This window comes from Heptranchias perlo, chromosome 4, assembly GCF_035084215.1.
Source record: "Heptranchias perlo isolate sHepPer1 chromosome 4, sHepPer1.hap1, whole genome shotgun sequence".
Lineage (NCBI taxonomy): Eukaryota > Metazoa > Chordata > Chondrichthyes > Hexanchiformes > Hexanchidae > Heptranchias > Heptranchias perlo.
Window position 1 is genome coordinate 47,518,753 of NC_090328.1, and position 14,237 is coordinate 47,532,989.

The following is a 14,237-nucleotide window of genomic DNA, read 5'->3' on the forward strand; positions in this document are numbered from 1 at the left end:
AGAATCAACCACATTGCTGTGGGTCTGGAGTCACATATAGGCCAGACCGGGTAAGGGTGGCAGGCTTCCTTCCCTAAAGGACATTAGTGAACCAGGGTTTTTACGACAATCCGGTAGTTTCATGGCCATCATTACTGATACTAGTATTTTAATTCCAGATTTTTTTATTTAATTAATTGAATTTAATTAATTAATTGAATTTAAATTCGCCAGCTGCCGTGGCGGGATTTGAACTCATGACTCTGGATTTTAGTCCTGGCCTCTGGATTACTAGCCCAGTAACATAACCGCTATCGGTCCAATTTAGATAATGCTATGGAAAATACTGCTAAAACTAGAAACAGCTGTTCTTTTTTGGTTTGATACTTTCTAACTCCAAGAATTTATTGCCCAGAAAATTTCTGTGAACCTGCTCTGCTTGCGTAAGTACAACAGAGCAGAACCCCCGCCTGCCCTAGTCCCAGACTGGAACTAGGTCATTTGTATATCTGGGACAGGCTGCTGGCCCCTGCAATAGCAAATCACTGACTCCCACCCCGACCCAATCTATCCCAGTCCGCCCTCCTAAGGTTGAGTGTTGCCTAGCTGCTCTACACGCAACATCCTAAGGCCCAAATGAGCCAAAGAAGAAAAATCCCCAGCAAGTCTTCAGCTCCACTGGGAACCATTCTGTTGCTAGAGAAGATAATTAATCCCCATGCAGAATTTATTACCTGATTCTACAACAACAACAAGAACTTACATTTATATAGCACCTTTAATGAGCACAGGAGCGATTATCAAACAAAATTTGATACCGAACCACATAAAGAGGTATTAGTACAGGTGACCAAAAGCTTGGCCAAAGAGGTATGTTTTCAGCACCTTCTTAAAGGAGGAGAGAGAGGTAGAGATGCGGAGAGGTTTAGGAAGGGAATTCCAGAGCTTAGGGTCTAGACAGATAAATGGACGGCCGCCAATGGTGGTGCAAAGAAAATCGGGGATGCACAAGAGGCCAGAATTGGAGGAGCGCAGAGATCTTGGAGGCCTGGAGGAGGTAATAGAGATAGGGAGGGGCGAGGCCATGGAGGTGATTTGAAAACAAGGATGAGAATTTTAAAATCGAGCCATTGCCAGACCAGGAGTCAATGTAAGTCAGCGAGCATAGGGGGTGATAGGTGAACGGGACTTAATGCGAGTTAGGATATGGGCAGCAGAGTTTTGGTTGATCTCAAGTTTATGGAGGGTGCAAGGGGGAGGCCAGCCACGACAGCATTGGTATAGTCGAGTCTAGAGGTAACAAAGGCATGGATGAGAGTTTCAGCAGCAGATGAGCTGAGGCAGGGGCAGAGACGTGCAATGTTATGGAGGTGGAAGCAGGCGGTCTTGGTGATGGAGAGGATATGGGGTCGGAAACTCAGCTCAGGGTCGAATAGGATGTCAAGGTCGCGAACAGTCTGGTTCAGCCTCAGACAGTGGCCAGGAAGAGGGCCGGAGTTGGTGGCTAGGGATCGGAGACAATGGCTTCGGTCTTCCCAATATTTAATTGGAGGAAATTTCTGCTCATCCAATACCGGATGTCGGACAAGCAGCATGACAAATCAGAGACAGTGGAGGGGTCGAGAGAGGTGGTGGTGAGGTAGAGCTGGGTGTCAGTATACACTTGGAACCTGGTGTGTTTTTGAATGATGTCGCCGAGGGGCAGCATATAGATGAGAAATAGGAGGGTGCCAAGGAGCGATCCTTTGGGAGACTCCACAGGTAACTGTGTGGTAGCGGGAAGAGAAGCCATTGTAGGTGATTCTCTGGCTACGACTGGATAGATAGGAATGGAACCAGGCAAGGGCAGTCCCACCCAGCTGGACAACGGAGGAGAAGCGTGGAGGAGGATGGTGTGGTCAACTGTGTCAAAGGCTGCAGACAGGTCAAGAAGGATGAGGAGGGATAGTTTACCACAGTCACAGTCACAAAGGATATAATTCTAGTAAAGGTTTGGGGCCTCAAAGCGACGAGTGCAAGGTCTCAATTGACGTGAGTTGTGTCAAGACCTTTCAAGGGAGTAAAGGGAGGAATCTCTTGGCAAAGCCCAAGATCTCTCCTCCCAATGCGCCCCCTTGTCGTATGGTGGCCCAGCGGAACATCTGCCCCCTTTCTCCCCCGCCCCCACATCCCGACTGGAATTTGAAGATTTGGTCTAAACAGAGTTGAACCCTAGCAGAACTGGGTTCTAACCCATATTCGGGGGGCATCCTCCAGTGAAAATCAGACTTGTGCTCTCTCCAAACCTAGGAAATATGTAATCAAAAAATTAGAAGCACTTAGTTGTAACAAATGCTGAAACAATTTTCCTGATTACCATCTTATGGATATGTGTACGTGTAGTATATGCACGTCAGGATTTTAGAAAAGAACTGAAATGTTAATGAAAACAATTAATATTGCAATATTGGCTGAGATGCTTACAAAATATATATTCACTACTTAGTGTTTGTATAAATTCCAATTATCAGTTGTGGATTAAAACTGCTACAAATTATAACATTCTAAAAGATAATGCAATTATTGTCAAAGTAACATGCTGACTGTGAATAGGATTAGCTGATTGTCTGACTTTTTCATGCAGAGTTCCATTTTTAAATAAGGAGAGGTGGTCAGCAAGGATAAGCTTTCAGTTGGTGCAGAATAGGCTTTAAGATTTCAATTGGGATGTGTGGTAAAGTATGTGATACAAGTCAAGTGAGGTATTGAGAGTATATTGCTCTTCCATGATCAACTGTTCTTTTATGATAGTAAACATTTTCAATAGATTGTCTTATTTTAAAAGAAACTGTCCATCTGTTTTTCTAATACACATCTGATTGTCACAGGACTCAAAAAGTCCATGTTTTATGAAAATATAGAAAATGCCAGCATTTTGCTAAGGTAATCATGCAAAACCTTTGTGAAAATGTAATGATTTTAATAAAATTGTGCAAAAAATTTGTAGGTTTCTTGTAAGCAGCGCACTTAAAAATGATCATTATTGTACAATATCACAACCAGTAAATTTATTGCTAACAATTTTTTTTGTTTTGTACATTGGTAGTTGAAAGTAATAATTTAGAAGTATATGTAGTCAATATATTATGCTTCACCTGTAGACTGTACATTACAAAGATAAACGTAATCTGTCGCATGAGCATCCATACTGGGATGAACCCTTGCAACGAGAGGACAAGTTTGTGGCATCAGAAAAGAGTGTGTCTTGCCGGATGTGCGGCAGAGTGTTTGGAACCATCCACAGCAGGGAGCAACATGAGAGGCAGGAGCATCATTTTACAGCCAGCCAAAGAGGTAAACTACATTCAAAAAATCCCATTATTCAAAGATATTTGTTGTGTACTAGCTTAGCAGGAAGGGGTCCTTTGTTGTGGGTAAACTAACTCCAAACTTTATTGTCTTCAAGGTAGAGTTCTAACTCTTAGACCTAGATTTTCCTTGTGATTACCATCAGTTTTTGGGTGGATTCAGGGCAGCTGGAAGACATTATAGTGCTGACTCCCTGTTCGGAGAAAGCCCCGTGACAATTTTCCTCTGAATGCGATGTTGGTGACCATCCAGCTCCTGTCAAAATCCAGTTCAACGCATATAAATTGTATTTCAATTTTACATACATGTCCCACTTTGAATTTCCCTCCCTTGTCACCTGTGGCTCACCTCTCGAATTCAACACCAGTATAAAAAAGGCATTCCGACAGGTGGATGTGGATATGCACGCCACATTCTTAAAATTTTATACTTTACTGTTGAAAGCTTCTATATTTTATTTTTTTGAGCTGTTTCCATCTCAAGCTTGTTGATACATTCAGAATTGCTCCTTTTTTTTGCTGTCTTTTCCACCGTCAGCACAGAACACAATGTTGTTTCCTTTAGGAATTCCCCTTTACCTGTGTGTTGGTGAGAATGACAGGAGGATGAGGAAGGACAATGCAGGGAAGCCAGGCTGATCAAGCCCGATTGGAGGTGTCTGGCACCCACACTTCTATGTTTACAGTTACTCACTGTAAACTTCTCCAATCAGTAGTGCACAAGAAGACTAGGTTTCTCTTGTGAGGCAATAGAGGAGCTATGCCACCAATTTAGCCCAGAGCTGGAGCCTACCTCTGCCAGAGGCACTGCATTGCCAATGTTAGCCAAAGTTACAATGACACTCAACTTCTATGCAACTGGCTTTTTTCACCCTGTATTAGGGACATATACAACATCAGAAATTCAGCTGCCATAAAAACATAAGTAGGAGTAAGGAAACCAAAACTGTCCACTGATGTGTTAAGGTAATGTTTGCATGAAATGCATAGTTCATCATCAACATTTATATTTATATAACACCTTTAACTTAGAAAATAGTGGACTATGGAGAGAGGGAGATTGGGGAATGGGGATCGGGGGGATTGGGGCTCGGGCAGGGGAAGTAGAGAGAGAGGGTAGGGTTGGGGGTGGGTGTGGGGCCCAGCATTTCCTGTGGAGCTGGGCGCAGCAACAGCAACAACGTGAGTGGGAGCAGCGCAGGGAGTAAAGCGGTGAATGAAACCTAGGGACTTTACTCTGGGCACATAGTGAAAAATTGTTTCCACTGGTGGGCAAATGGGGAACAAGGGGACGGAAACTGAGGATTCTCACTAGAAGGTTTTTGCACTGAGGACTATTAAGCCACGGGATGCTACAACACATTGACCCAGAATTTGCTGTAGCAGGGCAACGAATGGCATCTGCCATTAGTTAGACTTGCCCTTGTCCATTTAATCCTGATGATATTTGCACCACAAGTTGCCGGTTATAGGAGATGGAAATGGTGCGGCGCCCTCTACAGGGCATCTAGGATCTGAGCGATCAGGGCAAGCAACAGTGTATCTCCTTAACCAATCAGATTGACGGATTGTGAAATTAACAGCGCACGTACTGAGAAGGAAGTGTAAATTAGAGTGGGTAAATTCATGGTCAAATCAGTAGAGAAAGAGAAATAAAGAGAGGGAAAGAAAGATTGGAGCAATAGAAGAATGAGAAAGGAAAAGTTTTTTAAAAATGTTAATTTAAAAAAAAATCTCCAACAACGATTAAAACCTGAAGGAATGTGACTCCACACTTGTAATAGTTAATTTTCAGTGCTAGAGAGGTTGACGTCAGTAATTAACACTTATCGTGTCATTAAAAGGATACTTAGACTTGAAATGACTTAACTTTCTGTGGCGAGTTTAGTTCGTATCTACTGTGCAGAAACAGGAACTTCATGCCGCTCGATGCATTTCAACGGTGAGGCAGACAGCAAGATGCCGTTTTTGCAGAGCTAACAGCAGAGCGTCGCAGCTCGGACAGCAACTTTGGGATTTCCGCGTTTAACTGCGCATCAGCCCTCGCCAGAAGTTGCAGTAGCACGTGGACATAAATAACGGCAAGCGCAATTAGCCTCACCGTTATTTTGACAGCAAATTCTGGGCCGAAGTGCCCCAAACAAGATGCCCGCTGCCCTTTGTGAGATCTCTTACTTGGATTCAGGTTGGCCTGTGCTGGCCTGTTTTGACATGTGAAGTCCAAGTACTTATTGGCGCTGACTTAGGCTCTCAGTTTAGAATTGTCACCTTCACACATCTGTCCAAACCAGAGTCCAAGGAAATAGGAAGAGAGATGGGACCTGTTAAAAGTGGCATCGACTGGGCAGCCTGACCACACCTTGTGCAGTACAGGCGGATTCTGGCTGCAGTTGCAGGATGAATATAAACGGGTGATAGGATCATTACTAATTACAGGTAGGATATTGGGGCATTACACATATTGCTACCAGTTACAAATAGACTGTCAGTGCAATTTCATTGAGTTACTATTAGTTACTGGTGAAATCAAAGTTCCTCCCACCTCTGATTTCCTCCTATGAATCGCTCCCTCATCTTCGGCTCTCCTCTTCCTCACCCTCAATTTCCCTTTTTCGCCGGGTCGGGTGGCCCTCTGGTTATCAGAACTTCTCACACAACAACTGCTGGCGCGAAACCACAAGCAAAGATACTCAACTACAGGGGTCCCAAACTTTATAAGATAAGTGCAGTAATATTTGTAGATGCAACGTGGTCATAATGTCACATGTTCAAACCTCCAGGAATGCCTCCAACCAGGGTTGGCAACCCAACCGAGACCACTTCCTTTCACTGGGCATGCACCATCCATTTGGTTGGTCTCCTTCCCTAGAGCCAAAGATTTCCTGCTTCCTATGCCTTATTTCACCCAACTAAACCTTAGTGGAAGAATCAGAAAATTTGAGGGCTCTGTTTCCTGATGTAGCAGCTTCCTAAATCCTTTCTTTTCTGACAGTAGTACAATTTCTTGAACCAAATATTGGCTGAGCTGTCCTTTTAAGCTGCAGCACCCTATTAAATATTTTCCTCAAAGCTGCCCCGGTAGAGGGAATAGCACTTGAGAGCCTGCCCATAACATTAAAATTACGCTGACACAAGAGAGTGCAATTGAGGTCAGACCAGTGTCATACCAGCAAGCAGGAGTGCTGTCCTGACACACTTCTGGCAATAACCCCCTCACGGGGGAAAATCAAGGCCCTTTTCTAATTTTGGTATACAAATGTCATTTAGTTTCCTTTGGCGTCTCCTACTTATTTATAATGAATGCGACTTCACATTTGTTTGGGATTTGTGAAAAAGTCATTTTTAAAAAAGAAAAAAATTACATTAAGACCCAAGCAGGCATTTGAAAACTAACTATTCAAATTATGGGAAGTAGAAAAATGGAACCGAAATTCTCTATCAGAATGAGCACTATAAGTGGATTTTTACGTTAGTGAAAGGAGGAAATAAACTTTCTTTAATGTTAAGACTGTGTTATAGAATCATAGAATCATAGAATCATAGAAGTTACAACATGGAAACAGGCCCTTCGGCCCAACATGTCCATGTCGCCCAGTTTATACCACTAAGCTAGTCCCAATTGCCTGCACTTGGCCCATATCCCTCGATACCCATCTTACCCATGTAACTGTCCAAATGCTTTTTAAAAGACAAAATTGTACCTGCCTCTACTACTGCCTCTGGCAGCTCGTTCCAGACACTCACCACCCTTTGAGTGAAAAAATTGCCCCTCTGGACCCTTTTGTATCTCTCCCCTCTCACCTTAAATCTGTGCCCCCTCGTTATAGACTCCCCTACCTTTGGGAAAAGATTTTGACTATCGACCTTATCTATGCCCCTCATTATTTTATAGACTTCTATAAGATCTCCCCTTAACCTCCTACTCTCCAGGGAAAAAAGTCCCAGTCTGTCTAACCTCTCCCTGTAAGTCAAACCATCAAGTCCCGGTAGCATCCTCGTAAATCTTTTCTGCACTCTTTCTAGTTTAATAATATCCTTTCTATAATAGGGTGACCAGAACTGTACACAGTACTCCAAGTGTGGCCTCACCAATGCCCTGTACAACTTCAACAAGACATCCCAACTCCTGCATTCAATGTTCTGACCAATGAAACCAAGCATGCTGAATGCCTTCTTCACCACCCTATCCACCTGTGACTCCACTTTCAAGGAGCTATGAATCTGTACTCCCAGATCTCTTTGTTCTATAACTCTCCCCAACGCCCTACCATTAACGGAGTAGGTCCTGGCCCGATTCGATCTACCAAAATGCAGCACCTCACATTTATCTAAATTAAACTCCATCTGCCATTCATCGGCCCACTGGCCCAATTTATCAAGATCCCGTTGCAATCCTAGATAACCTTCTTCACTGTCCACAATGCCACCAATCTTGGTGTCATCTGCAAACTTACTAACCATGCCTTCTAAATTCTCATCCAAATCATTAATATAAATAACAAATAACAGCGGACCCAGCACCGATCCCTGAGGCACACCGCTGGACACAGGCATCCAGTTTGAAAAACAACCCTCTACAACCACCCTCTGTCTTCTGTCGTCAAGCCAATTTTGTATCCAATTGGCTACCTCACCTTGGATCCCATGAGATTTAACCTTATGTAACAACCTACCTTGCGGTACCTTGTCAAATGCTTTGCTGAAGTCCATGTAGACCACGTCTACTGCACAGCCCTCATCTATCTTCTTGGTTACCCCTTCAAAAAACTCAATCAAATTCGTGAGACATGATTTTCCTCTCACAAAACCATGCTGACTGTTCCTAATTAGTCCCTGCCTCTCCAAATGCCTGTAGATCCTGTCCCTCAGAATACCCTCTAACAACTTACCCACTACAGATGTCAGGCTCACTGGTCTGTAGTTCCCAGGCTTTTCCCTGCCGCCCTTCTTAAACAAAGGCACAACATTTGCTACCCTCCAATCTTCAGGCACCTCACCTGTAGCGGTGGATGATTCAAATATCTCTGCTAGGGGACCCGCAATTTCCTCCCTAACCTCCCATAACGTCCTGGGATACATTTCATCAGGTCCCGGAGATTTATCTACCTTGATGCGCGTTAAGACTTCCAGCACCTCCCTCTCTGTAATATGTACACTCCTCAAGACATCACTATTTATTTCCCCAAGTTCCCTAACATCCATGCCTTTCTCAACCGTAAATACCGATGTGAAATATTCATTCAGGATCTCACACATCTCTTGTGGTTCCGCACATAGATGACCTTGTTGATCCTTAAGAGGCCCTACTCTCTCCCTAGTTACCCTTTTGCCCTTTATGTATTTGTAGAAGCTCTTTGGATTCACCTTTGCCTGATCTGCCAAAGCAATCTCATATCCCCTTTTTGCCCTCCTGATTTCTCTCTTAACTCTACTCCGGCAATCTCTATACTCTTCAAGGGATCCACTTGATCCCAGCTGCCTATGCATGTCATATGCCTCCTTCTTCTTTTTGACTAGTGCCTCAATCTCCCGAGTCATCCAAGGTTCCCTACTTCTACCAGCCTTGCCCTTCACTTTATAAGGAATGTGCTTACCCTGAACCCTGGTTAACACACTTTTGAAAGCCTCCCACTTACCAGACGTCCCTTTGCCTGCCAACAGACTCTCCCAATCAACTTCTGAAAGTTCCTGTCTAATACCATCAAAATTGGCCTTTCCCCAATTTAGAATTTTAACTTTTGGGCCAGACCTATCCTTCTCCATAGCTATCTTGAAACTAATGGAATTATGATCACTGGTCCCAAAGTGATCCCTCACTAACACTTCTGTCACCTGCCCTTCCTTATTTCCCAAGAGCAGGTCAAGTTTTGCCCCCTCTCTAGTCGGGCCATCCACATACTGAATGAGAAATTCCTCCTGAATACACTCAACAAATTTCTCTCCATCCAAGCCCCTAATGCTATGGCTGTCCCAGTCAATGTTGGGAAAGTTAAAGTCCCCTACTATTACCACCCTATTTTTCTTGCAGCTGTCTGTAATCTCCTTACATATTTCATCCTCAATTTCCCGTTGACTATTTGGGGGTCTGTAGTACAATCCGATCAAAGTGATCTCTCCCTTCTTATTTTTCAGTTCTACCCATATAGACTCAGTGGGCGAACCCTCGGATATATCCCCTCTCACTACTGCCGTGATGTTCTCCCTAATCAAGAACGCAACTCCCCCTCCTCTCTTACCTCCTGCTCTATCTTTCCTATAGCATCTGTACCCTGGAACATTGAGCTGCCAGTCCTGCCCCTCCCTTATCCATGTTTCAGTAATAGCTATAACATCCCAGTCCCATGTACCCATCCATGCCCTGAGTTCATCTGCCTTGCCCATCAGACTTCTTGCATTGAAATAAATGCAGTTTAATCTAGACTTCCCTTGGTCTTTGCCCTGCTTTCTCAGACCATCTGTCCGGTCATGTTCTGTGCACTCTCCCTTACTGCCTTTTGTTTCTGTCACCACTTTATTTCCCACTGACTTCCTGCATCGGTTCCCATCCCCCTGCCACATTAGTTTAAACCCTCCCCAACAGCACTGGCAAACATTCCCCCTAGGACATTGGTTCCAGTCCTGCCCAGATGCAGACCGTCCAATTTGTACTGGTCCCACCTCCCCCAGAACCGGTTCCAATGGCCCAGGAATTTGAATCCCTCCCTCTTGCACCATCTCTCAAGCCACGTATTCATCTTAGCTATCCTGTCATTCCTACTCTGACTAACCCGTGGCACTGGTAGCAATCCTGAGATTACTACCTTTGAGGTCCTACTCTTTAGTTTAACTCCTAACTCCCTAAATTCAGCTTGTAGGACCTCATCCTGTTTTTTACCTATATCGTTGGTGCCTATATGCACCACGACAACTGGCTGTTCACCCTCCCCCTCCAGAATGTCCTGCAGCCGCTCCGAGACATCCTTGACCCTTGCACCAGGGAGGCAACATACCATCCTGGAGTCTCGGTTGCGTCCGCAGAAACGCCTGTCTATTCCCCTTACAATCGAGTCCCCTATCACTATAGCTCTGCCACTCTTTTTCCTGCCCTCCTGTGCAGCAGAGCCAGCCACGGTGCCATGAACCTGGCCACTGCCACCTTCCCCTGGTGAGCCATCTCCGCCAACAGTATCCAAAACGGTATACCTGTTTTGGAGGGAGATGACCGCAGGGGACCCCTGCACTGCCTTCCTACTCTTCCTCTGTCTGTTGGTCACCCATTCACTATCTCCCTCAGTAATTTTTATCTGCGGTGTGACCAACTCACTGAACGTGCTATCCACGACTTTCTCAGCATCGCGGATGCTCCAAAGTGAGTCCATCCGCAGCTCCAGAGCCGTCAAGCGGTCAAACAATAGCTGCAGCTGGACACACTTCCCGCAGGTGAAGGAATCAGGGATACAGGAAGGAGCCCTGAATTCCCACATCCCACAAGAGGAACATGACACGGCGCTGGGATCTCCTGCCATGACTTAACCCTTAAATTAGCTTAAGAACAACTACAATGTCAAGAGAAAAATAAAGGAAAGAAAAACTACTTACCACTCCCTTTAAGGAGTTTACTCCTTTAAATTGTTCTCAATTTAGAGAATGTTAACTACACGAGGGACCTTGATTCACTAAAAAATAAACGCTACTTCCTATAAGACCTGCAGACCTTCCCTTTCCTTTTACTTCAGTTACTGTAGATAAGGAGAAATACTCACCTGAACCTACTCACCAATCAGGTGCCTCCCCTGTGTCGCGTCCCGATCTGATTCCTGACCTCACTTCGAACTCGGTCGCAGCTCCGCTCGGCTCGGCTCCTCTCAGCTGTTCTCAGCGCTCTGAAATCCCGCCTTTTATCGGACGCTCCCTCCGCTCGGCTCGGCTCCTCTCAGCTGTTCTCAGCGCTCTGAAATCCCGCCTTTTATCGGACGCTCCCTCCGCTCGGCTCGGCTCCTCTCAGCTGTTCTCAGCGCTCTGAAATCCCGCCTTTTATCGGACGCTCCCTCCGCTCGGCTCGGCTCCTCTCAGCTGTTCTCAGCGCTCTGAAATCCCGCCTTTTATCGGACGCTCCCTCCGCTCGGCTCCTCTCAGCTGTTCTCAGCGCTCTGAAATCCCGCCTTTTATCGGACGCTCCCTCCGCTCGGCTCGGCTCCTCTCAGCGCTCTGAAATCCCGTCTTTTATCGGACGCTCCCTCCGCTCGGCTCGGCTCCTCTCAGCGCTCTGAAATCCCGCCTTTTATCGGACGCTCCCTCCGCTCGGCTCGGCTCCTCTCAGCGCTCTGAAATCCCGCCTTTTATCGGACGCTCCCTCCGCTCGGCTCGGCTCCTCTCAGCGCTCTGAAATCCCGCCTTTTATCGGACGCTCCCTCCGCTCGGCTCGGCTCCTCTCAGCTGTTCTCAGCGCTCTGAAATCCCGCCTTTTATCGGACGCTCCCTCCGCTCGGCTCGGCTCCTCTCAGCGCTCTGAAATCCCGCCTTTTATCGGACGCTCCCTCCGCTCGGCTCGGCTCCTCTCAGCTGTTCTCAGCGCTCTGAAATCCCGCCTTTTATCGGACGCTCCCTCCGCTCGGCTCGGCTCCTCTCAGCGCTCTGAAATCCCGCCTTTTATCGGACACTCCCTCCGCTCGGCTCGGCTGTTCTCAGCGCTCTGAAATCCCGCCTTTTATCGGACACTCCCTCCGCTCGGCTCCTCTCAGCTGTTCTCAGCGCTCTGAAATCCCGCCTTTTATCGGACGCTCCCTCCGCTCGGCTCGGCTCCTCTCAGCTGTTCTCAGCGCTCTGAAATCCCGCCTTTTATCGGACGCTCCCTCCGCTCGGCTCGGCTCCTCTCAGCGCTCTGAAATCCCGCCTTTTATCGGACGCTCCCTCCGCTCGGCTCGGCTCCTCTCAGCTGTTCTCAGCGCTCTGAAATCCCGCCTTTTATCGGACGCTCCCTCCGCTCGGCTCGGCTCCTCTCAGCTGTTCTCAGCGCTCTGAAATCCCGCCTTTTATCGGACGCTCCCTCCGCTCGGCTCGGCTCCTCTCAGCGCTCTGAAATCCCGCCTTTTATCGGACGCTCCCTCCGCTCCGCTCGGCTTGGTTACAAAGCTGGAGATAGGTGCTCCAGTGGCTCAGCAAGTGTGGCTGAATCATATAGGCCAGAGAGGACTCCTATTCAGTCCCCCAATCTGTGCTAAGTTGGTAGTAGGGGGGGTCTCAGCATACCAAGGATTAGGGAGGGGAAAAGTCTCCAAGCTTACTGGTCTTGATCACTAAAACAAAAGCAAAATACTGCAGATGCTGGAAATCTAAAATTAAAAATAGAAAACGCTAGAAACACCCAGCATCTGTGGAGAGAGAAACAGAGTTAATGCTTCAGGTCAATGACCTTTCATCAGAACTGGAAAAAGTTAGAGATTTAACAGCTTATAAGCTGACCCTGCAAAGCCTTTCCACCATCTACAAGGCACAAGTCAGGAGTGTGATGGAATACTCTCCACTTGCCTAGATGAGTGCAGCTCCAACAACACTCAAGAAGATCGAGGACAAAGCAGCCCGCTTGATTGTCACCCCATCCACCACAATAAACATTCACTCCCTTCACCACCGGCGCACTGTGGCCGCAGTGTGTACCATCGACAGGATGCACTGCAGCAACTCGCCAAGGCTTCTTCGACAGCACCTCCCAAACCCACGACCTCTACCACCTAGAAGGATAAGAGCAGCAGGTACATGGGAACAACACCACCTGCACGTTCCCCTCCAAGTCACACACCATCCCGACTTGGAAATATATCGCCGTTCCTTCATCGTCGCTGGGTCAAAATCCTGGAACTCCCTTCCTAACAGCACTGTGGGAGAACCTTCACCACACGGACTGCAGCGGTTCAAGAAGGCGGCTCACCACCACCTTCTCAAGGGCAATTAGGGATGGGCAATAAATTCCGGCCTTGCCAGTGATGCCCACATCCCATGAACGAATAAAAAACAGAGCCAGGGAATAAAGTAGTTTGTTCTTTAGGCACGACAGATAAAATAAAAACTAGAAGGCGTAAGGCGATTAACCCAGCATCAAAGCTGTGGCAGGGGGTTGGGAACCTGAGCAGGGAGACAGAGGAAAGCGTGTCAGGAAGGGACAGAAGGTATGGAGTAAAAGGTAAAGTGTTAAAAAAGGAAAAAGCAGGAACTAAGCGTCACAAAACAGATTTGAAAGTTCTTTATCTGAATGCACGTAGCATTCGTAACAAAATGGACGAGTTAACGGCACAAATAACTACGTATGGGTATGATCTTGTGGCCATTACAGAAACATGGCTGCAGGGTGACAACGACTGGGAATTAAATATGCCAGGGTATTTAACAATCAGGAAGGACAGGCAGGAAGGAAGGGGAGGTGGGGTGGCTATGTTAATAAAGGAAGGAATCACTGTAATACAGAGAAATGATATTGGGACAAAGGATCAGGATAATGAAACAGTTTGGGTAGAGATAAGGAATAATAAGGGAAAAAAAAACACTAGTGGGCATAGTATATAGGCCTCCTAATAGTTGCAACTCTGCTGGAAGAAGTATTAATCAGGAAATAGTCGGGGCATGTAATAAGGGAACAGCTATAATTATGGGGGATTTTAACTATCATATTAACCGGACAAATCAAATTGGGCAGGGCAGCCTTGAGGAAGAGTTTATTGAGTGTATTAGGGATGGATTTCTTGAGCAGTATGTAACTGATCCTACAAGGTGGCAAGCAACCTTGGACCTGGTCCTGTGTAATGAGCCAGGATTAATTAATAATGTCCTAGTTAAGGATCCCCTTGGAATGAGTGACCATAACATGGTTACATTCCATATCCAATTAGAGGATGAGAAGGTTGGTTCTCAAACAAGCGTACTGAGCTTGAATAAAGG

At 46.3% G+C, this 14,237-nt stretch overlaps 1 protein-coding gene across 1 annotated transcript in view; it reads left to right on the forward strand.

Moving 5' to 3' along the window:
* Positions 1-14,237, forward strand: part of LOC137320904 (2'-5'-oligoadenylate synthase 1A-like) — a 45,150-nt gene that overhangs the window by 5,505 nt on the left and 25,408 nt on the right. Inside the window, exon 3 of the mRNA XM_067982886.1 lies at positions 3,120-3,312. Within this exon, the coding sequence (XP_067838987.1) occupies positions 3,120-3,312 (193 nt within the window). The remainder of the gene's footprint in view (positions 1-3,119; positions 3,313-14,237) is intronic.